We start from the raw sequence: 26,506 nt of genomic DNA, 5'->3' as shown, positions 1-26,506 counted from the left end.
AAAAACTTACCGCTTTTTGTGATATGGTTGACAGACGTAGCCTACCGCACCGCAGTAGCCTATGGTGCAGTAAATGGAAGCTCTGATAGCGCATGCCACTAACGTCTCAGAAAACAATATGTTTATGGACTAAAACTGTCCTAATAACATCTGATTAGTTTTGCTGTTTATTGTTAAACTGCGATGATGTGAACGCCAGTCAGCGGAGGACACTTACCATGCAACCAGGACAATATTGTGCGCCTGCCTTAACTCTAAATCAGTGACCGCAATCATTTTGGGGAAACACTGCACAGACTCACACACAGACACACACACACACACACACACACATACAGACACACATACAGACACAGACACAGACAATTCTTGAGGCCTACTTTCAGCTCCATATAAACAATCTGAACTAGTCTGGTTAGCACCAGACCTTATCTCAATTTCAATTAAGATTGGGTCTGGACAAGGTTCATTCACCTCCCATTTTCAAGGGGCGTCACCTACAGACACCGATCAAAATGCCTCTGGACGGAATTGGATAGACCTAAAACTAATCAGAGCAATGAAGGAGATGACATATGCAGAGCAACGGAAAAAAACACCTCAACAAATGAGCATTTTTCAAAAACTGCTTCCATGTCATCATGGTATACCCGCCTCAAGAGTTGTGATTGGTGTCCGGGTTTTAGGAACATTGGAAATGGGAGTGAATGGCCTCTTTGCCAGACGGACTTGCAGAGCATTCAAATTTGCCGAAGGTTCATCTGGGTTCTCCCAGGCTAAATCTACCCAGGTAAAAAATCTTGATATTGTAATGTTCTTAGTCCATAGGTGTCCCTGTGCACAAACCTTCAGCTGAACAGGTGCAGGTGAGGCAGGTAAGTATAATCCAAGAGTGAAAGATCAAGAATCACCGCACACTGATCACTATTGGTACAAAGCGAACCTGATGAAGCGCTAGGCGAAACGCGTTGTTCGTTCAAAAAATAAATATTAAGTTAATAGTGATCAGTGTACGGTGATTCTTGATCTTTCACCATTGTAATGTTCTTGTTGGTGTTGACAGCATCTCTTAAGTCTGATGCACATGTCTGTCCCAAAGCCCTTAGTTCAGAATTAGGCATGTTTCTCTCTCCTCCCTATATGGGCTGCCAAAACCCAATTCTGCAATTTGATGCTTCCCCAACAGATTGTTGTGCTTTTGATTGATTGGATGATACAACTTCCACACGTTACAGAAAGTAGGAGAATGCTGCCTGTGTTGTACTGTATATTCACATATATACTGTGTTGCATTCTTCCTTAATAATAATGACCTGATCCAACTGAAGAGGAACTAGATCTATTGTATAGAGAGGTACTATCTGTTACCCAGCAGGTGGTACAAGGTGTGAGAATTGTCCAGTTCACACAGTGAGCACTGTGTGCAGTAGTGGACAGAAATATGACCTTGATTTCTGGTTATTGCAGTGTTTGTTTATATTTGATAACCACTGTCATCCAACACCCAACTTGAATTCATCACCATGCAGGGCAAATGGTTTCAGTCTTTATAGATGGGAAGCGGAGGATAACAGTAGATCAAGTACATATGGTCTCAGTGGGGAAACATACTGAGTCTTAATAGACAAAGACCAAGCTGAAAAGACTAATAGTGAACGATGTCAGTATCTTACGATGACATATTCTTGGATCATAGCACTCAAAGGAGAAATGGCTGCTCTTTGTAGAGAGCTGAAAATGTTCCTAAATATCCTTCCCCAGATAATGAAAACCAGATAAGTCGCCAGTATTTGGCAAAACATTTATAAATTTCAAGGACAGCCAACATTGCAATGGTTGCAATGTGTGCAGGTACGTCATACATTGAGCACAGCCAGGTCAGGAAACTCAGTAGATCAGTGAAAAAGACCATTTATTTTCTTGGTTGAGTTTCATCTACATAACACACTGCCTACCTACACTTGGGAGTGTGGCTACTCAGAACGATCTCTTCATTCAGTGATTTGATTAATGTGTTTTAGCTCCTTCGCTCTGTGTGAATCTGTATGTGTCTGTGTGTGCTGCAGTAATTTTCCTAGACACTCTATCTGGAATTATGTTCACATTATTTTAATATTTATTCAGCATTTTATCATTAATTTATCATTTATAGTTTTGTGATTTTCAAAAAATGATTAATGTTTACCAATGTCAAACCAATTAGGCTAGTTCTCTTGGCAGACTCAGGGTTTGTATGTATTTACGGTTGTTGCTATAGTGACGATTAGCTATTGTTATTATTCTGTTCAAATGAATTAGTCTATTACTATTATTAGTATTCTTTAGGTGGGCTTTGAGACTACTTTGAACTGTTAATTTTTGATCATGATGTTTAATGCTATTGTTGAACATGCTTGGGTCTGCCAAGAACCATAACATTATTATTCAAAATGTGTGTGTGTGTGTGTGTGTGTGTGTGTGTGTGTGTGTGTGTGTGTATTTCATTCACAGCTATTATTACAAATACTAGACATAGCAAATAAATACCCATGCCAATAAAATTTGGATATTGACTGCAATAAGAAAATGGGATTTGGGATTTTATGGGAGGGTGCAATCTGATACTCTTCTTAGTAGTCTTAGGTAATGCCTGGCTACTTCCAAGGAAATGTCACATGTGACAATCCATTCACTTCTGAAGAGTTTAGAGGCATTCTCACCAGGCTAGCTTGGCCTTATTCTGTTGGAACCTGCATGTTATGATAGACACATCTACCTTACACTGACATTGTTTTTCCTGTGTAATCAGACTTGATAGAGGTGATGTAATGTGACATATCATGCAAAATCAATCACTGACGTTGCAATGTTTGTGTTTATGTAGTCGCATATCTGTGCGTGTGTGTGTGGACATAATATGTCAGTACCTCAGACTCTAAAGAGTTAATGACAAATTCCATTTCCGCACACAAACCGTCACATAAACATTATCAGTATGCTATACTACAACTAATGATTGATGAATTATTTTTTTTAAAGTCAATTAACATCTAACGAAATTACAACAACATTTAGTCATTGACAGGAAAATGTTCACAGTGAGTGATTTGTCCTGTCTGGAGTAGTAAAGCACCATTTATACGGCATGCTGGGACTGCTAACTGCTGTCTGTGGGGGATTCCACTGTTGTACCCTTTATCTGGAAATCAGACACTTCCCACTCAGGCCACGTTTAGCTAGGGTCATGCAGCCCAACACTGGCATGGCGCAGATTTGGTTTTGCAGTCTCATTAGTCCCTCTCTACTGCACACTTAGAGGCTTCAAACCATAAAACCTTGCCATTCCCAGGCCTCAGATTTCTCTATTACCCGTCTAATGCCAGCTAAAGGCTACCAAAGTGCTGTCTGCCATTACTAATAGGTTATTAAAAAAAACTTTTTTATTAGGTCAAGGTGCTGATTCACCGTTATCACAAAACTCCACATACTGACGAATATGTAGCCCAACCAGTAGTATGAATCAAAGCAGGAATAGGCCTACACCATGTCCCATTAGCGTGAATAGAGGTCTCAACTTAGACACTGGTTTGGGGATGAAGCAATTAACATGTGGTTTCTGAGGGCAATGGAGCGACAGGTCCAATCATTCATGTCCCACATACTTTCATGCATAACCAGTAAGGATGTGCCATCTGGGCCCGTCCTCTCAGTGGTTTTAGAAACCATTCCATTCATTGCCATTTCACACTGAGATTCTCTATGAACACATCTGGTAAAACAAAACTGGTAATTGTGCCATTTCTAAATGGCAACTTCATACTTCTCAACGGTGTCACCAAGTGCTGAATAGCAAAGGGTTTACATCTGACGCAAATGAAGTTGCAACTGTCTGCTCATGCCAAGCCAAGTGTCATGGAAATGGGCGGGGTCTCAACATCACAATACGGACATGCTAAGTCGAATGAAGTTTAAGGATCTCTGAGCGCTGTCGATGGTAAAACGTAAAACCTATTTCAGCACACTCGTTTTATTCGCCCTACCCCATGTTGATCCTAGTCTGCTTAATGCACGCAACTCTGGCTCTGTCTAATAATTTCCATACAGAGCAATGAGATCACAAAACTCACAAACACTAAATCAAAACCGGAGGCACAACGGGTCTTCAATAAAACACCATGGCCTATCCAGTCGAAGAAGGAAAAAGAAAAGAAAATTGAAACCATATCAGATGCAATATGCATCGAGTCGAACTACATCGGTTATTTAAACGTAAAACAGAGACATGGTGAATTTGTCATTAATATAATGTATATGCTATAATGAGGTGAAAATGATTCCTCTTAAATATGCAATGGCTGCATCAGTATAAGAGCTGTGATGTTTCGAGTAATGACAAATACCGACATCATAAGGATGAGTGGTCTATGGCCTCGTGGCTACGACCTACAGATAGACTAAGTAAATCAGTGAAGCTTGGGAAAGGATTTGCCGCCATAAACCAAGGCCCAAGTCAGGGAGTAATAGTCTCTCGTTTGCATTAACTCACCTTACGCAGTAGGCAACTTCGATTTTATTGTAATAGAGACTATGTACGTGGCGATAAATGCAAGTAGGCCCTATGAGACGCAAAGTCAGTGGGTGGGTGCGTGCGTGCGTGCGAGCGAGCGCGTGTGAGGGCTGGCCTGAATGTCAAGGTCATTCTTAAGAAATCTTCACAGCTCGATGTTTCACAAATAAACAAACATAAAATACATATTCAAGTGGGCGTCATGTGTAGTCTATCTATGCCGTCTCTGGAGCCGAATTGTGTCATGAAGTGGCGTCAGAAAATTAAATCTGAAAGTGATTGCACAAGCCACACATTGAACTGCGAATTTATTAAAAGGCCGGGACATGAAAGGCAGACGAATCAAACGCAGCAACAAAGATGAAGAAACGACTTTATCAAGGACATTTGGACCATGATGCTCTAACCCAAACCATACATGCCCCCTTATTATTAGACCATTCTGTAACTTTAGTGGAAATCAACACTGCTACATGAACACACACAAACGAACATTCAGTTACATTCAAGTTACGTTAGCCTATGACATTTTCTAACTCACCAAAGATGAAACGATTACCGCAATTAGTATACCCTAATATTCTGTATAAGTTGCTTTGGATAAAAGCGTCTGCTAAATTCCATAACTATAACCATGATAGGCATGCACGATAGGAACACATATAATAGCCTATATGCACTTTTACAGCGTCATTGCAGTTGAACTGTTTAGATTGGCTTTACCTGATTAAAATGGTAGGGCCCGTTTGATGGAATGGTGCATATAACAGGGTCCTTAATCGAAAGCGGAGTTTATTGGTCACATAACGTGTCGAGATTCACATTGTAGTCGTACCTGCTGCTCACATATCAAATACTCTATATTTACATGCAAATACAGGGTTGCAGCTATTTTAACACTGGATTAAATCAATGCAGTTTGTTTTCGTTGGAAAATATAGATTTGTAGAAACAATGTAACGACTTGGAGGCCTCAGAGAGCCACTGATGTGCGCCAAGGGATTGCTCCCGCTAATGGAATCCACTTTTGAAAATTAAGATGGACAGACCCTTCGGTAAAAAAAAAAAAAAAAAAAAAACAGTGGTGTGGGTAGGCTATAGGCAATGCGAGCCCTATGACAGTAAAGAATTATAGGCTGATGAATTTGAAATAATGTAGGGTTCATTTGACAGATCAGATGCGTCTCTGACATCTTTCCAAATAATATACTCAAAAGGCTAACTGACAGGGATCGCCCTTTTCCGCATGGAATTTCGATCAGCCTAATTTGAGATCTACATTTTTATATTCGTTTGTAAGGCCAACTGAATACACTGAAATTCAGAAATTATTTTTAGGCCACAACATTATTTTATTCAGGAAAAAAATGGCATAAACAAAAGACATCGTTTGAAAAAAACAAACATAATGATGCATTTGTTTTCTTGTCTTTTAACACGATATAGCATATTCACAGCAGGTTAAAATTTAAATAAAAAGGTGTTACACCTTCTTAACAAATCGCGCAGCATTAGGCCTAATCAATTATGAGAGGGCTGGCGAACCGAACTCAACTGTACAATGACGATGACTGAATTACAATGACTGAATGAGCACCCTTTTTTCAAGAGAGAGTTTTAACTCACTGCATAGCCTGTGATATTATGGCATAACCTTGGGATTGTTATGTGTAATTTTGTATTACAAATAAATACACAGAGGGAGGACACATCTATTTTACATTTGTTAATGTAACTGCAGTTTCCCTGCTGTCATTGTGCACAACTACTGCAACGTTTCAGTTTGTCATTAAAACAATAAAAAAAAGAAACATTTGAACTGAATTTCGCAAGTGATAGCATAAGTTTGCATTCATGATTGCATCGAGGAAAACGTCAGTTGGTTTTAAGGAGTTGGAAATGTGTGCTATAATGGGACCATGACGAATTTCACCTGAAGGACTGTTGAAAAACATTCAAATGTAGGCCTACAAGTACTTCCAGAACGCTCTATTTCAACTTTTGTCCGAGGCCGTTTTGTTGGGGGTTAAGGCAATTTTTAAAAACGGTGTGGAAAAATATCTGTAGTCATGATAAACGGTGAGTTAAAAGACATATTCAGACGCATTCAATCCTTCATTCAAAACTCGCTTTTTATTTAGAGTGGTCTACAACTTCAACTTCTGAATGTTTTCCCTTTTATATTTCCACCGAAGAAACACAAACACACTGTAAATGACCATCCCTGCACATCTAAGCTATAAACGAATGATGCTTTCATCAACTCTGTTTACACTAAAGTAACTGCATTTCATCCAAAGCACCAACTGCGAGCATTTCATTTGACTCAACTGCGACTGTCACACACTAGACTGACACCACATGCATATGTTTCAACGTGCTGTAATGACGCGCAGCTCTTTCTGTAGGTTGCGGGCTCTCAATGCTAGATTACACCGTTAAAATATCCATGCAATGTTCCATACCTTATCTGCTTGAATTTGTTCCGATTGCCACGTTCATTACAAACGTTTACATTCAAGAAAATGGGATTTTTCTCCGGTGATACTATGTCATATGTTTCTACTTCGGTAGAGGACAAAGTAGTGAAACTTTACACTACCTCATTTTTCCAGAAGAGGGCAACACTTTACCCACGACCACAACTGAATGTGTGTTTCTTGAATGAAATGTGGGGCGTGTGCGTGTTGGGGGGGGGTCACCCTGTCGGCAAATGCACATCCAATGACAAAATGGAAAAAAAAAATTCAGATAACATGATTAAGTGTAGCTTATCCATAGAACTGCATTGACTGAAAGGGGATTCGTAGCCTATCATAATAATAAGTATATATACTCTTTTGATCCCGTGAGGGAAATTTGGTCTCTGTATTTATCCCAATCCGTGAATTAGTGAAACACACAGCACACAGTGAACACATACTAATCCCGGCGCAGTGAGCTGCCTGCATCAACAGCGGCGCTCGGGGAGCAGTGAGGGGTCAGGTGCCTTGCTCAAGCCATGCCCAGCCATGCCTACTGGTCGGGGTTCGAACCGGCAACCCTCCGGTAACAGGTCCGAAGCGCTAACCAGTAGGCCACGGCTGCCCCAATAATAATAATAATTATTATTATCTAATAAGGTAGATTATGGTACCATGTCTCAGCCTATTTCCTCTCCAATGTCAGGATCAGAACCTAAATGTCTGATGACCGCGTCCCTGAAGAAAGACAACATTACTTCCCTTTACTGGGGTAATCCATGTTTGATTTTTTAATCAGGCCTATGTCGCTATAAGTGCGACCTGAAGTGATGTTTTCCATGTGTGTCTCGCCTGCATACCTGTGAACTGGTCTCGTCAGAGAAGACAGTGACACTGCTCCTTGTTACTGTCGGGTCGACTGTTAAGTTTTACAAGCGACATTTTGCGAGCCAGTAAACGATACCTTCTTTACTTACACAGGAAACACCGAAAACATGCTGTGATAAAGCCAGCCTTTGGAATTCAGTCAATACCCTATATAGTAACGGGTGTACTTCAACCAACATAGGTATTGATTACAACAGGCCTGTTTTCAGTACAAGTGACACCCTTCTTCAATCTGGTCCGTCCATTCGGACTGCGCCACTATTTTGCACTGCATAGGCTTGCATCACTGACCTTACGACCTCATCCACGCGCGCACTCCCATCCCATGATGCACTCGTCATGTGCAACCTGTGGTGAGCTCAGGTCTGTTCCTGCCACTCCCTGATCAATCAAGCCAGAAATACGATCATACTTCAGTAAAATTCGCCATTAAGTGACAGTCAGTGACTGTTCCAAGCAGTGCGTAAATTAGCCGGTCTGAAGTGTAGTAAATTATTCGGTCTGACTTTCCACTACATCACTTTAATTCTGCAACGGCAATTAGTGGCATGTCTAGCCAGGAAAGCACATGACACATTGTGTTTATATGTTCGTGTATACCGTGAATGTGTTTTCATACCTTTTCAAAAAGATACAGCCCAGGCTATGTCTGCATGCGCATGCATGGCATAACTGCACCAAGGCTTGGCTGCTATTTGACCAATTTATTTGTAGCCCACTTTCTAAAACAACATTTTGTTAAGTAGTCTACTGATGCCTAGGTTATTGCGTATATGTGTGTTTGTCTTAAAGTGGTTTGTGGTGTCGCCAAACTCTCCAGAATATTAACCATTAGGTATTAACTACTCTATTCACAATTCGTTTTACATAATACCACCTTTCGTTGTATGTGCTGGTAAAGGTTATAGCAAAATATCACACCCATCTCACTTACCAATTCGGATTACTCAAAGGTTAAATTGTGTAGACCGGATGGTGCATGTGCGAGGAAAGGCAGCCTATCCGGAGCCTGACGGACCAATGAGATCAAACCAATGTGCGTAGCGTAGCCAGCTCGATTGACGTGGAGGACGCGTCAAATTAATCTGAGCAAACTCCAGGCTCCGGGATAAGAGAAATTTGTCTTTAACGGATGAAGATCACTGCAGTCCCAGTGTTCACAATAGTTTCTCGTTGTAGTGGGGCGTGGGACCGCAGCTTCGAGAGAAAAACTTGGGGACTCCGTCATTTTCTTGTTAACTTCCTCGCTTTCCCCCACCCGGTGCAATCGACACAGTGCGTTCAGCCATTGAAGAGTAGCTATTTCAAGGAAAGCATCACAAAACCACGGGCAAATGGGTGAGCCACTCTTCACGTCTGCATGCTTCAGTGGCAGGAAGATGATAGCGGCAGAGCATGTTTTACACGCCTGCATAACGCCAGAAATAACCGTAAAGTCGACCACGGGTTAGTCAAAACTGGATGGTCTCTTTTGCATGGGTACAATAGCTGCTAGAAACAAATATACTAGAGAACAGAATTTCTGACTTGTGCCATAGTCCTTGCATGCCTTGGGTCTCTAGCAACGCATGAGCTGTAAATTGTAAGTTTTTAACATGATATCCTCATTCTGCCATATTAGACTCAATGCCATAGGCGAGGTAAGTGGTGTCTATTTTGTGTACCCTACTGGGTCTAAATAATAGAGCCGCTTACATTGGATCGCCATTTTACTCATAACTTCCAATAGTGACGGCATGGAAAGTCTTCATGTTCTCCAGCTGTTTTGGAACAAATACAGTGCAAGTAATGTTTTTTCTTTCTTACAGAGCAAACATATGGGGAGGTGAACCAGCTAGGCGGGGTGTTTGTCAATGGACGTCCGCTGCCCAATGCAATACGGCTACGGATAGTGGAGTTGGCTCAGCTCGGGATACGACCTTGTGACATTAGTAGACAACTCCGCGTCTCCCATGGCTGTGTGAGTAAGATCCTAGCAAGATACAACGAAACTGGGTCGATTTTACCAGGTGCAATCGGCGGGAGCAAGCCACGGGTTACCACACCTAACGTGGTGAAAAACATAAGGGAATACAAGCAGAATGACCCCGGAATCTTTGCTTGGGAAATTCGAGACAGACTTCTAGCGGACGGCGTTTGTGACAAATATAACGTACCATCAGTCAGCTCTATTAGTAGGATTTTACGGAACAAGATTGGAACTCTGTCCCAGCCGAACCAGTACGAGACCAGCAAGCAGCCGCCGCAGCCAGGAATTCCATACAACCATATTTATCCCTATTCGTATCCAAACGCAATGTCACCTACTGGGACCAAAATGGGCAACCCTGGTGTGCCCGTCACGGGCATATCACGGGGCTGGCCCTCAGCACACACGGTCAGCAGTATCCTTGGTATGAGACCCTTCATGGACCCTGCAGGTTAGTAGTTCAAACACGAATATTTCATCCTATTTTTCTCGACTATGGCTTTTACGTATTGTTGAAATCCACCACCTACAATTTGTTTTTAATTTAACCACTATAGATTTTGTTGTAATAACGTTTAATGTTTATTCAATACTTATGGCGTGGGATGCATAATATAAATCAAGTTGTTTTTCCATGTAGGCCCTGATCCTAACAAGGAGGCATTTGAAAGGGAAAAAAACATTAGTCTGTTGTCTTTAAATTAGCCTAACTAAATGCACAAAACACTCCTTGGTCAGTATAAAATGAAATAACACGAATCGAGATAGATTAGGCTGCATTCTCGACAGAAATATGCTTCTTCGGTCCTGAAAACTGGAATTCATATTACTGGAACTCAAGGACCAATAACAAGATATAGGCCTAGATGTTTATCATTTTTTATATTTACATCCTGACAGCAATAGATCAATTGGGCACATTTCAGAACATATTGTTTCCTGACATGTTATTATCATCGTTTTTTTTACTAGGCCCACTGTATCTCTTGATAAGATATTTTGCACGCTTTATTTAAATTGTCATCATGTGTCTTGTTTAAGGTAAATGGTAGTCCAATGCAGTGTAGCATTAATAGCAGTAACCTATATATTTGTATAATAAGAATAACAACAGTTATAATGATATTATTATTATTATTATTATTATTATTATTATTATTATTATTATTATTTTAACGTATAATATTACATCCTGGTGCACATACATTTTCTTCTGTTTATTATTTAACGTGTAACGTATTCAACGTAGGCTATTAGTTATAGTTTTGTAAAATAACCCTCAGTTTTTTACAATTATTTTTGTGTTCAAATATGTATTGAATATTTAAAAATGAAACTTATATGAGGGATTGTGAGGTCTCTGATCTCATACCACAGGGTATTTTTACGATTAATCTTTCTAAAAATATATTTTATATATCGTCTCATACATAGCATATAGTGATTCTTATTTTAGAGGGTCTGATGTCCAACTATTTTACAGTTCTGCTCTACTAGAATGCATCTAGCCTGACATGTTTTTGTTGCCATCCAGCCATTGCTGCAGAGGGATACCCACCAAAAATGGAAGACTGGGGAAGTGTCAACAGAGGGACGTTTTCCACCGCTCATGGGGTGAACGGAATTGACAAATCGGCTGTCGACGCGGACATTAAATATCCTCAGGTAAATGTCCTCAGAAAAACATAACATACTGTCCAAATGACAGTGTTAGTTAAAATGTAGTGTAAAACGTCCTGTTGTTCCCCGTTGAGGCCTACTAGGCTGTGTAAAATGCAACGTGTGTTTTTCCAGAGTGAATAGCGGTAGTCAGCATTCCTCTCAAGAAGCTAGCATTGGGCACTCTTAACATGGATGAAGATCATTTATATAATTATTTGTAGGTGTTAGTTACCCTGTTTTCTGTCTTTGTATGTGTGCGTGCGTGTGTGTGTGTGTGTGTGTGTGCCGTGTATGCGTTCACAGGCATCGTCCACATTGTCCAGTTATGTACCTGCGTGTGCATACTCTCCCTCAAATCAGTACGGTGTCTATAGTGGTCCAGCTGGAAGCTATGTGACTCCAGCTCATCACTGGCAAACCCAGGGCACGACCCTATCGCACCCAAGCAGCGGTATGACGATACACGCGGGTGACATCCATTCGCCAATGTCATTCAAACATGCAGCGCGAGACGGTAGGTTACACCTGGTTGCTGCTGATTACTTCATACTGCAACTTGAAAACGTGTAGTGACGACTTTTTCGAAAATACTTAGATTTGTCATGCAATTTTGTCCAACCATTTATCATGACAACAGAAGGCGGTAGCCAACACATTATTTGCGCAGAGAGTCCGAAACATTTAACCAACCAACCAACAAAGACATGTCTTAAAAGGCAAGGTTTAGAAAAATTCACGGTTCAGTTTCAAAAAAGCGTTATATCCATGATACCGTGAATGGTGCCATTTTGCATCATGCTGGGCATGTGTTGTGATCGAAAACATAGCTTCTCTGATGTAGCCTATAGTCACATATATTGCATTGTTCTAGCATGACATGGGGAAAAGACGTGTGTATAGGGTCTGGAGTTGATTAATACCGATATAAAACCACAGAGACAACCCTAATAGTGCATAGAGAGAACACTCATGAACTTTATGTGCATAGTTCGATTCATTACATAATCTGGCTTTACAGCGGAGTTTTCAAGGTTCACATAAACAGGCTTTGATTTTAAGTAGCCTAATTATTCCTTATTTCTCCAAAAATATTGTAGGCTATGGAAACCCTGAAATGCCAAGAGTTTATGCATTATTTAGACATGGTTTCTCGAGATCTCGGATTTTGCTGTAGTCAAGATAACGAAACTTTGTATAGGCTATAGTTATTGTTTGCCTTAATTATAATAATAATTATTAATATTAGGCTATTATAATTATCATCATTAATACAATCCTCTCAGGTCGAATATTTATGTTAGCCATAGCCCACAGAAAATGTTAGCATAAAGCTATATGCTCATTAAGGATTTAAAATATTGACCATTACTTTTGAAAATGTACGTGGTGTTGCATGAACAGTGTTTTTTTTTTTGTACACAGACAAAAAAGTGTGAGACAGAATTATGACTTGTTTGCTCTCTAAGCACACTCCTTGTCTATCTGCCCCCTCTTTGCAGGAGACCGTAAACCTCCCAGTCCCTTGAGCAAGCACGAGGCTTTGAACAGCATACACGGACTCAATCTTCCTACCTCATCATCATAACCCCACAGAAGCTAGAGAGGAATCACCACACATTACGAGCCGCAAATATCCCATTTAATTGCGTGCATTTCAAGATCTCGAACAGTAAGTCGAAGCATTATCTAAAGTGTCTTGGAGGAATGTATCGATACAGCCATCCGTTGTCAGGCTTACCATAACTTGTCCCTACAATATGTCCAAAACTGAATGTAAACCTCTGGGCATGGATGCCATAGCCTCCCTCATGCCGCGGTGTTGAACGATAGGTTTTGAATCGTATAGGATGCTCCATGTATAGTCTACTTCTATCGAAGATTGCAGTCATAACAGTTATGTCATTGATACAAATGTGCAGATTTGTTGTTCTGTTTGGGGCTATTTTGATGACAAAAGGCAAAGATGCCTATATTCATGTACAGAAATAAAGAAGACGCATACAGATTCTGAGAGACTGCATTCAACTCAACGATGTGAACAAGTTATTAATATTAAATGTAAAATATTTGCAAAAGCTTTAATTATATTTTTATAAATACTTATGTAAATATGCTAAATAAAGGCATTGTAAATATTAACTTGGAGACAGTGTGTTTAAATGTATCTGAAGTTAAATAATTTCACGAGACCTGCGTCTTTGCTTTTGATCTGATGGCAGGTTGACGATGAGCACCTGTCCTGCTCATTGTGATTTTGTATTAGGGGCTTATTGGTATTAGCGATAAGTACATTAGCCTAGCTGAGACTATCAAAAAGTGTATGTGTGAGAATGTATGAATCGGCTACTTGCTCGATTAATGACGCATTTCTCTCTTGGCGCCTCTGTGATGCTATCAGGTCGGCTGGACGGATGCCCTCTTGGTGTAGGCTACTATCAATATTAACCATCTTTCACACTGGAGTCTGTTTTGTTCAAAGACCAGTTTAGATCTAATTGTGATTGAAATATTTGAACCGTAGCCTAGCCTACCTTTGTCAGATATTTCTAAAGCACATATCCGGGACCGGCTTGGTTTTTGAAGTTTAAGAGCAATGTTGCTTAGTAGGGACTCACTATTTAATTTCAGTCAAACTCGTGGGGTGCCATTACGTTGTAGAATTAAATGGAAGGCTACATTTTAGAGTGGAGGATCTAGTGTTGTCAAGTCCCAGGAAACTGATGGTATGGAAAATGTGGTTCATATAACATGAACAAGAGAAGTGTAACCTATTTGTATTCATCTATAGACCTAAGATAGTTGACGTAAGACAATGCATTTCAAGTAAACCTCCACATTTAGACCAATGGAGGTCTATGTGGACTATGTGTCTGTTTATATACAGCTGCCGTCTAAACGTTGACAGTATCAAAACACTGACTGTGGTTCTCACGCACTTTTAGCGGGCCTAGATATTTTCCATAAAACTTGTGCGATCAAAAGAAATCATATTACATGTTCAACTGCACTGCGCTCTCCCTCTCTCCCTCTCTCACACACACTCTCTCTTACTGACTCATTTAAACATGCGCACACAAACACGTGCCAAATTTCAGCTATAAAACTGGAGACAAAATATAAATAGTGCTTATGTAGCCTCCATGGAAAACACGACATAATGTCCGAATTATACAAACCAAGACATTTCTTCATCATTGCACGACACATTTATGTTTTTAAATCAGCACGCAAAAAAATAAATAAAGCTAACTCTGCAGGGGACCCAATCTTCAAGCACAGCCCACAACATTCATATCCAAAGAGCGCAAACAAAACAGGCTAAATTGTATTGTCTGATAACGACTAGGCCTTTATATAGAGACCTATTTACTGCGCGAGAATTCGTAAATGTTCATTATTCCTGGATATGCCAATGGTAGGCTACTAACTTATGGATATTGTAACGTATATTATTATTATTAAATGGAGTGATTGCAAATATAGGAAAGACATAAAGAAAATACTAAGAATGACAAAATTGACACTTCCACAATTGTATGAAAAAAAAAAACAATTATTGAGAATCCCTCCTCAGAAATGTTTCACATTTCACACATAGCCCACTGTGTAGAATTAGCAAATGATTAACGATGCCAATCTTTCCAAAAACAACGTTATGGATACACTAAATATTTACATTAATATAAAATCCTTGCATGCAGAAAAAAGTATCATAGACACAAGTGCAAGGCTCATGGCGAAACAGTAGTTACACCATAAACTTGGTGATTGTTTTATTCACAGCTGAGTATACTGTTTGCAGATTCTGTTCTAGAAATTGCCTAGAGGATATAGCAATTAATTATGCAATCTGATAATGGAAATGGGTGCAGTACAGACTTAAGGCTCCCATTTTTTGACCAACAATGGTGATTTATTGGTGCTACAATGCTCTTCTAAGCCAAACACACACATCCTACTGCAAGTTAAGCACATATGTGAAGTCAGAGAGAGCTATCTCAGTGTGCTGCTGATAGAATGTCCCTGTAAAGCAAGTGTCCTTTAAGTCAAAGAACTACACTTAAGGTCTCCAGTTTCCCCTTTGTGTCCTTTTGTTTGGTTTGTTTGGTGAGTGACTATTTGGAAAACTGTTTGCTTGGTAACTTCCCTGATATTTAGCACTCAATAGGAGAGCAGAGCGCAGTGTTGGGTGCTGGGTTTGAGCATTTGAAACTGTTAGCCATAGATTTTGAATGGTGGACACCTTGCTGGAAAATAGAGATAGGCGTTTTCCACGCAGCTCATTGTTTTGATCATTCAAAGCAGCTTCTGGGGAGCAAGGTTTAGGTGATGAGGAAATTTCCACTGTCAGCCAACACCACTAATATCTGAGGTTAAGGTAACATCCTTAATTCCATGAGGTAATGACAATGTCAGTCAAATGAGTGATAATTGGAGGATGTAGCTGTATAACAATGGAAAACTGACATGCCTCAGATTTTTTGTTCACACCCTTAATCTCATGTCTGGCAACAGCTAGTCCAGTGACTGGATTTATGGCTTGACTGTATTGGTTTGTCATGAAGTTTCTACCCTAAAAGAGATCCAACAGAATTGAACTGGTGGCCGTGCATCTAGGGTTTTTTTTTACGGAACAAACATATAGCTTGTTTTCTTTTGTTGACAAATGAATAGTTACAGTAGCTGTCAGTTATTAGAAGAATATGTGTTTTATGTGTGTACCTGTTATTAGGAAAGCATTCATAGCTGGAGGCATGAGACAGAACTAGACTGCTGTTAGTCTACCTGGCCAAGCTACCAAAGGAACTGTTTATCTGTGATCAAAATGATCTATTTTATTTTAAAATGATACCATACAACAATTTCCTTAACCTATGGCATAGCAGATTGAAAAATATAAGCATGTCTACATGGCAAGATTTTATAAGCCTAAGGATGGGAATCCTCAAGTGATAATTAATTTATGAGTTTGCAATATGATGTGTATGTCAGTGGTAAATTACAATTAAAATGACATACAATGTTATGTAAAAAAATCTCATTACCTCAAATCATGAACAATATTGAAGTGCTTTTGAAGTTGTATACCTGCCAGAGAAGTCTTAAATAAGCTGTAGTATAGTTTTTGGATAAACATATGTGTGTAACATTCATAATAAAAATGGCTCTGCTCAGATAATGTATGCTACCCAGGTCAAACTAGCATCTGTTGTTATCACCATGTCCATATGTCAGCATCTTGGTGAGAATACTACACAAAATTATATTTTTACTACACAAACATTATATAACATGTCAACTAAAAGTATATCATATATTCTTAAACTATTTTAAAATGCATAACTGGCAGAAAGAGCTGTTCTTGTCTAGCCTATACAACTCCATGTACTATCCAGACTATAGACATGTGTTTACCATGGTGGCCCCTCTTCCCTTCCTAAGCCATTTAATTGAAGAGGAGACCCTGAACATTTCAAGTGGCATCAAACAGCTGAGAAAGCTGATGGCTTTGCCACAGGAGCCCACTCACGCAGGCTTCTGGCACTTCACACTGCGTACTCTGTTTAGGCGGTGCCCCTCAAGCCAGCTCAGCAGGGTTGAGTGGACCCTGGGCAGTGCTGGTCACTTCAGTGTTGTGTTTGTGTGTGTGTGTGTGTGTTGTTTGTATGTGTGTGTGTGTGTGTGTGTGTGTGTGTGTGTGTGTGTGTGAGTCATTGGGCTGGTGAGAAGCATCCACTGTCCACACACAGACACTTTGTTGTCGCCGCATGCATGTATACATATGTACCGTTTAAGTCATTTATTCAGGGGATTTGCTTTGCCTGATCTGCGTTTGCTCATTTTTGGAAAACTTATTACAAACTGCAATGGCATGAATGAAATTCTTTTGGGTTTTGTGTGTGTGTGTTTGTGTACATGCAAGTACATGTATTTTCTAGCATGTGTCCATGTATTTACGTCAGCAAAACCAAAAGATATACCATTTTTAGCTTAGCTTGCACTTCACATATTTATGTATTTTTTTTGTATTTAACCATACCTAATGAATGCCATTACAGATTTGTATCACCCAGAGAGAAGAAATACTCTTTTCTGATTGGCTGGTGGGGTGGCTATTAATTCTGAATAACAGGACACCGTTCCATATCAATGCTTATGAATGGTAACTATAACAACCATAGTAGGATGACGGTTGCAGCGCTCTAGAATCTTTGGTTGCAGGCTTTGCAACAATGGAATCAACTGTAAACAAGCTAGGCTAACTGTCCATGCTATCTAAAGTTGTACAACAAGCTGTGTGTCGGGGAGTTTTTTGCCCCTCGCCCTCGTCCATTAATTCCGTATAACAGGACACCTCGACGGCCGTTATCCCTTACGTAACTTTTACCCTCACCTTCATATACTGAGCAAATGTTTTTAGTTTGCTACTTTTATTACATACATCAGTAACATGGTGAGGAGCTAGGGACCCCACTGAAATGTCTTACTTTATTGCAGCAGATGGTGTTTTCCTGTCTTGCCATTTTCTTTTCCACTGAGATTCTCTGTGGTGTCCCAAAATTGCACTCTCTCAATCTGAAAGGCAGAGAGCAATATAGTTGTTTATTGGCCAATTTACTGATAAATCAGAATCCTAGCGAAGCCTCTGTGAATGTGTGGTCCAATTCTTTTTTGATTCTTCACAGAAAAAAAAAACTGCAGATATCTGCAAAGTTTCAGCAGTTGTTGCATTCCTACACATTTGTAATGAAATCTAAAAAAATGTCTTCTATCTGTTCAAGTCTTGAATTTTCATGAAGTGAAATTAATTTGTGGTTGGTGTCACCAGTCACTAGGGGGAGATGATATGTGGGCATGGAAAATGGTGGTAGTAATATCCCTGGTGATGAAGGTGAGAACCAGTAAAAGCTAATTCGAGGAAGGACTAAGGAGAGGGACACTGGAGTCCGAATCATTTCACTGGGGGTGGAATTCATGGTTGTGCAGTTGAAGCAGGTGCACGAAACAGATGCATTACATGAGCTCTATTAATGTTGTATAACAGATCTGTAAACAGAACACGGACTGGTTGGATAGAACGATCTGATTTCATAAATGCGAAGGTCATAGCTTAATTTACTGAACTACCTGGAATGTAATTGTTGGGTGGTATAGAACGTTAATTCAGTTTTTGTATTGTATTGATTTTTTTTCGTATAGTATTGTATTCAGGAGCGTAGCACAAAACCCTGGGCCCTATGCAGAAACAGTTCTGACGGGGCCCCCTCCAGATGTCACACTTTTTTTCATACATAAAATTTATTCCAGTCTTTTCAAGAGCCCTCTATCCCCTTGGCGCTCTAGTAATCAGTCCCACTTTTACCCCAAGTCCGACGCCCCTGATTGTATTCACAAATATGGTCATTCAGCTCAATTATACCTATACGCACGTGAAACAGCAAACCAAGTGGCTTTGTCTTTCTGAGGGAGTGTAATAGTTAATTGCTAATACTAATTGGTCACAACTTGTCAACAACTGGTCCAGGTACAAATATGATACATCTGCTGCAGCCTACATTAGACTGACCGTTGCGTTCAAGTCAACACAAGTGTAGGGATGTGCGATATGACCAAAATCTCACATCACGTTAAAGGTCATTCTATGTCCCGATACACGTTGATAGTCCAGCACATTTTCTGTAAATTCAATGAATAAATATAACAATCTATGTGGAGGGGCTATGCAGTCACATTTTGAACTGAATACTTGACAGTGGGGGCTGATCTCATTATTTTATTCACCAATGTACATTTTTGACATGTTTGGTGAGTGCTGAAGTGCTAATTTTGCACACTGCACACTGCATATATATATATATATATATATATATATATATATATATATATATATATATATATATAAATAAATATATATACAAACAGCATGCATCTATAGTATATCATGACCATCACAATATGACATGACAAATGCATCTATATCATGACCATCGCAATATGACATGACAAATGGATCTAGATCATGAATATCGCAATATGACATGACAAATGCATCTATATCATGAGAATCGCAATATGACAAATTTCTGATACGGCAAAAATTCTTACCATGGAGAGGACTTGTCACAATATATGATAGAAAATGCAATATGGTACAGCCTTAAGGCACAGTTTGTTGAGGGGCATAGTACAAACCTCCAACTACAGACTCAACTCAGCATTTTTAGCAACACTTGATGATGACACTGGTACAGTCACTGGAACAAAAGGTTACACGTATAGTCAGCCATTTGCATGTGTATAACCAGTGGGTGTTCCATCATAGATGTTGACTAATCTAACAACTGACATCCAAATCCTTCTGATGGTGGGCGATTTATCACAACCCACTATTTTAATATTAATATTGATATGGAAGATTCTGTTTATGCTGCTTTGTTCTGACTCCTGCATGGAACAGAAACGCCTGTTTCAGGATATGCATGTGATGTGACCAACGCTCCAAAGAATGACAGTTTTTTTAATGGAAGGGGACACAAAGCAGAGAAGAAATATTATTTATCTTCCTGTCTTAAAGTCTTAAATATAAGTTAACACTAAAGTGAACAGGAATGTCTTTTTTTCCCCTCACAGCATTGGCCAGACTCCTCTGCAGCTGCAAGCTTAAACAAATGTGGATTATTATGAAATGAAGCACCCTAGGTAATGGTGAAGGCGATACCTTTACAAATGCTGAAAGCAATGTTGGACTTCATTTTTTTCTGCTGACTGAATCATTTGTCACTGTCCAAATTGTGTATGCAGGGATCAGACTTGCTTTGCACAGACAAGAGCCCAGCTGAAGTGTCCGACACACTGCTGGTAGTGGTGGAGGACTTTTGTCTTATCAGGACATTTTGGAGGAACATTACTCCAAAGTAAAAGAAAGACAGAAAGCAGTTTTATTCATTTTTAGAGAAGCAGGTCACTGCTCGGCAGAGCCAAGTGAGGTCAAGTCTCTTGGCGTATCAGGTAGTACCTGAAAAGTGAGACATCAAGTAGTTTAGCATTTTAACATGTTTTAGCTTGGAATCGTTGAACAAAATGGATGTCAGTTCCTGTTTCTTTTTCATTTCTTACATTTTTCGTGAGGTATCCAATGTAGTCTTACACAGACTTGACAGTAAATGACTAATGGTGTTGAAAGGAAAGTTTGGTCTAGGAAACTAATTCTATTGTACACAAAGGCTTGTCAGCTGGAATGTTGACATACCTGTCTACATATGTCGTGGGCGTGTTTGTATACAGCATTACTTTCTATAACAGAGTGTGTAGCAATAGAGTTTTACTGTGCCTGCGACGTCCTTAGAATTGCCTTAATAGGTTACTATTACTATTTGAGTGCTGGCCTCTATTTGCGTAACATGGGAGCAATGCCGGAGTGAAACTTGTCATGCTAGCTGGCCGTTTACATCAGACTCTCAGAGAACCAAGCCAGAAGAAGAATGACGATATTTGTCTTGAAAAAAAATGGAAAGATTTAATTTGTTGCACTTACTTCCAGGCTTCCTAAAACAGACAGAAGGAAGTGTCTTTTTGCAAGGTGTAGTCACTGCTGTCATAGTGTAGAAAGCCACCAGTTCACTGATTACTGCGCCTGGAGTCTGATTATTGCATGCAGATGACTAAAGCACCATGAAATTATGGTTGCATACACAACTGCAATGGTTCCTTTCAGGACACAGTTGTCAGTGGAGAGCTGTTTTGTAAACTACAATTATGTCCACCATTTCTGCATTATATTAGAAGTGGGTATGTAAATAGTTACAAATTGCCTTGGTCCTTGTGTTCAAGACACAGATCCTCGCTCCAAAACATGCTGAAGGAGAGAGACTGCTTTTGGGACTGCGTCAGCAGCTTTTAATGCAATAATGTTCTATCTTCTGCCGAGGACAGATATCTGGGCAGAGGAAGAGACAGCGGGACTGGCTGGATTTCCCTCTAATTTGCCATGAGTACAGAATTAATGTTCTGCCTGAGTGCCCAGCTGCTATTTATTTCAGGGCACTGAAATGCATACTGTGCGTGACGCTGCCACATACAGGGGCTGACATTACAAGGGAGCTGTGTGGCATTGGGATTCCTCTGGGGCTGTCATCTTAATTTCTGGCCTAAATTCTTATGAGGTGATAATGGGTGGGGGGTGAGCTTCCTCTAAGGAATGTCTCTGTGGTTCGCCACTGTGCTGTCTGTTGATTTTGGGGAAAGAATTTATGGGAATTTAAAAGGGATTTTTTTTTTTTTCCACACACATAATCTAATACTATAGGTTACATAAGATAGACTGGATACAATATATCACATTATAGAAAAATGCTTTCCTCTATTTGGAACATGGAACAATGTAAAAAGAAATTAAATATAAATGGGATAAAAGCACATAAGACTGAATTGAGTGAACCGAAAGACTGAACTAGAGACAAATGCAGGTTAGATGTTGAGGTAGCCAGACAAAATGTTATTGTGTGATATTGTGTTTTACTCCACAACCAGTACCTTTGATCCAAGCAATCATCTACCCAGACCCAACCATTTACAGTACATCAATGTCATCAGCTGAGAGTGAGAATGAAACTGACCCTTCTATTAACTGGCTATAGACCCTGAAAGGACTATATGAGTACTGTGATTAAAGTTTGGATCAGTCAAATAAAGAAATGGTTTGACTATGAAATTGAGCTGAATAATATTGAACGCACTAAATATGATCATGATCATCAAGTCATATGTCCTTAACTACATGCACCTGAATTTCATTATTTTCTGTTCAAGTACCAATGTGCCAAGAGTCTAACTACATGATATGTATAACCAACTGACTGCAACTGTTATAATAGGGTGCAATAATAGAGCAAAAAAATCAAGCAATGTGTTTTTAGTTTGTATCCAATAAGTGATTGTATTGAGATGGCTTCGGCCAAACAATTTACATGAATTGGTGGAGTAAATCTCCTTCGAGAGGAGTACCACACATACAACTGTGGTCGAATGATCCCAATGATCCTTTTACCCTTGATATGCCCCAATATATCATATCTTTCATTTCTATAAAAAGGTCCCTTCATGCTGCTGAGAAGTGCACTGTTGGGATCTATGAGGTAGTTCAGTAAAACTATGAGTCCATAAATACAGGCACACACAGAGTTTGGGGACAGTTCATGATTTCACCCTGTCTGTGCTCTGCACAACTATAAAATACCATGCCAAAAGGATATTGCATATAATTAAAGAAAACCTCATACAGCATTTCTGAACCCTCATATATGGCCTGACAACATTAATGACATTGCTTGAAATCAAAATGGATGAGTGCATGCTCTCAAATTTGTATCTGTAGAGCAGAGCAATAATTTGAGACAATTTTCACATTTAAACTCCAGATGAGACATTCCCATGTCCAATGGGTGAGCCTGGTGTGTCGATATAACCGAAAAGATTTAGTAGTCTACCAAAGAGCAAACATTTTCTCAGTCTGTCGGTGTGTTTATTTCACTTAATTAACTTGCGATGAAGACGCCCTGGGAGGATGCCTGTGCCATTTAACAATTCGTGTCAGCTGACGATGCACTGTAAGACTTTGGGATGAAAGGAGACATCACCACGAGCGTGTCTAAGTGCTCTCTCGCTCTCGGACTTCAAACACAAATCCTCTGTCTCTGTTTTGTTTGAGGAGGTCTGTTTGACCACCAGACCAGAGATACTGTTTGTCATTCCTCCTTAAAACGACAACAACAAAAAAAAAACATTTTTCTAACTAGAACCCAGCAAATGACAACATGAGTGTTCTGTTGTCTCAGACATACTTGCTGCCACAGTAATAAAAGTTACGCAATGTACCATGAACACAACTAATTTTTAATAGAACCACACAAAAAGCCATATGTAGGGGAGGGGCTTAGCGTTACTAACGCCTCTCTGTGTCCATCAAGAAGTGAAAGTTGTATCTTTCAGCATTGCTAGGTTGGTAGCACCCTCTCACTCACCTGATCATGTATAAAGAAAAAAAAGAAAAAAATCCCTTCATTGAAAGCTTAACTTGCAAAAGTATTTAACTAGCTTTACCTATTGCAGAGCTGCAGAGAAGGCAGGATTGGCCACAGATTGCTTGTGGAGATGAATTATACAGATCCAGAGACTCAAAAAATCCTCCATAGAAATGCATGCGGTTAGTTTGTAACGCCAATATGGCAATCGTCTACACATATCCGCCCCTTCCGTGGCAAAAAAGTCAACATGTGAATACATTGTTGCCAATCATGTGGTGAGTTGTGAATACATTGTGCCAATCATGTGTTGTGATCTCGCCGCTGGAGCAAGGTTGGTGTCGTGAAGCCTTGTGCACTCGCATTTCTACCAAAATAGATTCTCGATAAGTGCCCAAAAAGCTTTACAATATGGACGCAGAGTGGAGGTGCTTGCCTAAAAGGACTTTGGATCAACACAACTAAACTCATAGGCTGTGTCTTTCATGTGTCTAATGTCCATTTCTTTGTGACTGAACATTTATTTGTACTGACTCGGGTTTTTAGGCCTAGACTACCATTGTTTTTCATGACAATCTTTTGTCTCTGAACTGTACAAAATCTGGATGTTGACAGAAAAATGCTATTCACTGACAATAGCTGAGGGAAATACATGAATGGTAACCTGCTCATTAAGAACATAGAATTATCTTTACTGTCTGCCAGCTTGTAACATCTGTCAAAAGTTAATCAGTTCATGTGAGCACACTGTATCCTGCTATCTGACTGTTAGGATTGGTCAGTAAGATATCAGACATTTCCCAGAGTGCTTAGCAATGTGGTTCAATCATGAAATCATTTCTTGAAAATGAGTACCATGTCACAGATTTATGTTCATTCACAAGTGAGTTGATTGTGGGTCTACTATGATAAAAAAAATGTTACTATAGCCATTATCTATTTAACTAATCAGATCATTTGTGAATAAATAATTAATTAGCCAATTAATTGCATAGCCTATTTACAGTGAAAATTAAAACGTTTTGTCAGATCTGCCATTGACTTGAAGCTACACAATCTTGTAAGCTGGCGAACTAGCGAGTATTTCACTGTAACCGAGTAGGCCTACACACGTCCAAAGAGAGTTTTAGATTGGTGCGGTCCGGTTCGCCGTGTCGGGACCTATGTAAGGGATAATGTATAGAACGCTGGTCATTACTGAGAAAACTAGATGTACCGCAGAACGGTACAAAATATGACCGCCGCCCAGTCCAGCACATGTTTTCCACAAAAATAAGTCACGCTGAAAGGCATATATGATTCTGTCTCACTGAATTGCATTATGCACACTCAATTCTCACTGGTATCTGCTAGACAACAAGTACCAAAACATGATTAGTTCATAGATTTCACATGTAATATACATTTTATACAACCCCACCCCCATCTTGCCTGTTCATAATTCTGAGAAATTCTTGAATTGTGTGCATGTGTGCGTGTACATGTTTATGTTTATGTGTGTGTGGGTGTGTGGGTGGGTGTGTGTGCGTGCATGTGTGTGTTTGCCTGTTTATGTGCCTGTGTGTGTGCATGTGCATGCATGCGTATATATGTCTACTGTGTGAGTATGTGTCATACGTAGGATTACTGTGAATGTATGTGTGTGCGTGTGTATCTGTTTATGCACATGTGTGCATATGGAATGGGTTTACATGACACCTGGAGGCAAACATACGCAAAAAATTGGTCATCCTAGGCCCTACGGTTCTCAAGATATTCACAGAAAACTGTGTCTGCCCTACCCTCCTTTCGGGGGGTCCAGTCCAGCGGGGGGGGGGCTACAGATCAAAACGAAAAGCGATGGTTCATGGTACATGCCCACCAAGTTTCGTGTACCCCAGTCTTTCAGTGTCCTGGGAATCCTTGTTGGTGTACGGTCACTAAATGTACACATAAATGATTTTATTGTAAGGCCCCCCATGAACGAAAGTCCACGAAACTTGGCATGCATTTGGAGGGTGTCATAATGATCCTACACTTTCAATTTCGTGCAGTTTTGACCATGTCAGCCAGAGATATTGTGATGAAAACACCTAATGTTTTGCTTTTAATTTTTAACTAGGTGGCGCTATACATGAAATAAGTGGTAATGGGATAGGTTGACATGCCCCCTTAAGACCAACATACAAAAAAGGTGGACCTCCTAGGCCCTACGGTTCTCGAGATATTCACAGAAAACTGTCTCCGGCCACCTACAGGCCAGTTGGTGTATAGTAACATAAATTAATTTATTGTGTGGCCCCTCATGAACGGAATTCCACGAAACTTGGCGTGCATTCAGAGGGTGTCATAATGATCCTACACTTCCAATTTCGTGCAGTTTTGACTATGTTAGGTCACAGATACCTGCGATTACAACACCTCATTTTTACTTTTTTGTGTTTAACTAGGTGGCGCTATACATGAAATGAGTGGTTATGGAATGGGTTGACATGGCCCTTTGAGATCAACATACAAAAACAAAATGGTCCTCCTAAACTCTACGGTTCTCCAGATATTCACAGAAAACTGTGTCGGGGGGTCCAGTCCAGCGGGGGGCTACAGATCAAAACGAAAACAGGAGGTTCCATGCTATCCATGTGGGGTTACAATACAAGTTTTGTGTACCCCGGTCTTACAGTGTTCCGGGAATCCTTGACGGAAATTTGGACATGCGAAAAGAAAAAAAAAAAAAAAAAAAAAAAATCTGACTAAACCTATATGACCGCCGCTTCGCTGCGCGGCGGTCATAAGCACGCCCCTGATCCACTAACACGCGATGCGAACACCGTGATGCAGTATTCCTATTAATTTCTATGAGAAGCGAATTCCGCACCCGCATAGGATTCTGGGTATGCGGTGCGACGAGTGCTGTGGCTGCGGTGCGTCAAAAAGTTCAGCAATCCCCAACTTTATGCAAATGAATCCGTCCATCGCGAGG

At 40.0% G+C, this 26,506-nt stretch overlaps 1 protein-coding gene across 2 annotated transcripts; it reads left to right on the top strand.

The window, feature by feature from the left end:
* The first annotated feature begins 9,016 nt into the window (after window positions 1-9,016).
* Window positions 9,017-13,666, top strand: pax1a (paired box 1a). 2 transcript variants are annotated; one of them, XM_048227958.1, is made up of 5 exons: window positions 9,017-9,234; window positions 9,705-10,316; window positions 11,400-11,530; window positions 11,831-12,041; window positions 13,027-13,666. In XM_048227958.1, the coding sequence occupies exons 1-5, from the start codon at window positions 9,231-9,233 to the stop codon at window positions 13,110-13,112; spliced, it is 1,044 nt and encodes a 347-aa protein (XP_048083915.1). In that variant the 5' UTR covers window positions 9,017-9,230; the 3' UTR covers window positions 13,113-13,666. The 2 variants fall into 2 exon arrangements, with proteins under 2 accessions (XP_048083915.1, XP_048083914.1); XM_048227957.1 differs by lacking the exon at window positions 9,017-9,234 and adding an exon at window positions 9,241-9,342.
* Window positions 13,667-26,506: the final 12,840 nt, after the last annotated feature.

Source organism: Alosa alosa, chromosome 19 (assembly GCF_017589495.1).
Source record: "Alosa alosa isolate M-15738 ecotype Scorff River chromosome 19, AALO_Geno_1.1, whole genome shotgun sequence".
Classification (NCBI taxonomy): Eukaryota; Metazoa; Chordata; class Actinopteri; order Clupeiformes; family Clupeidae; genus Alosa; species Alosa alosa.
The sequence above is the reverse complement of the archived record's forward strand: the minus strand, read 5'-3'. Positions and strand labels throughout refer to the sequence as shown.

Bases quoted from the DNA above. Each gene is read 5' to 3' on its own strand.
- pax1a (XM_048227957.1), top strand. From the start codon at position 9,276: ATGATAGCGGCAGAGCATGTTTTACACGCCTGCATAACGCCAGAAATA. The intron at 10,317-11,399 runs GTTAGTAGTTCA...GTTGCCATCCAG, and splicing joins ACCCTTCATGGACCCTGCAG to CCATTGCTGCAGAGGGATAC. The intron at 12,042-13,026 runs GTAGGTTACACC...CCCTCTTTGCAG, and splicing joins CAAACATGCAGCGCGAGACG to GAGACCGTAAACCTCCCAGT.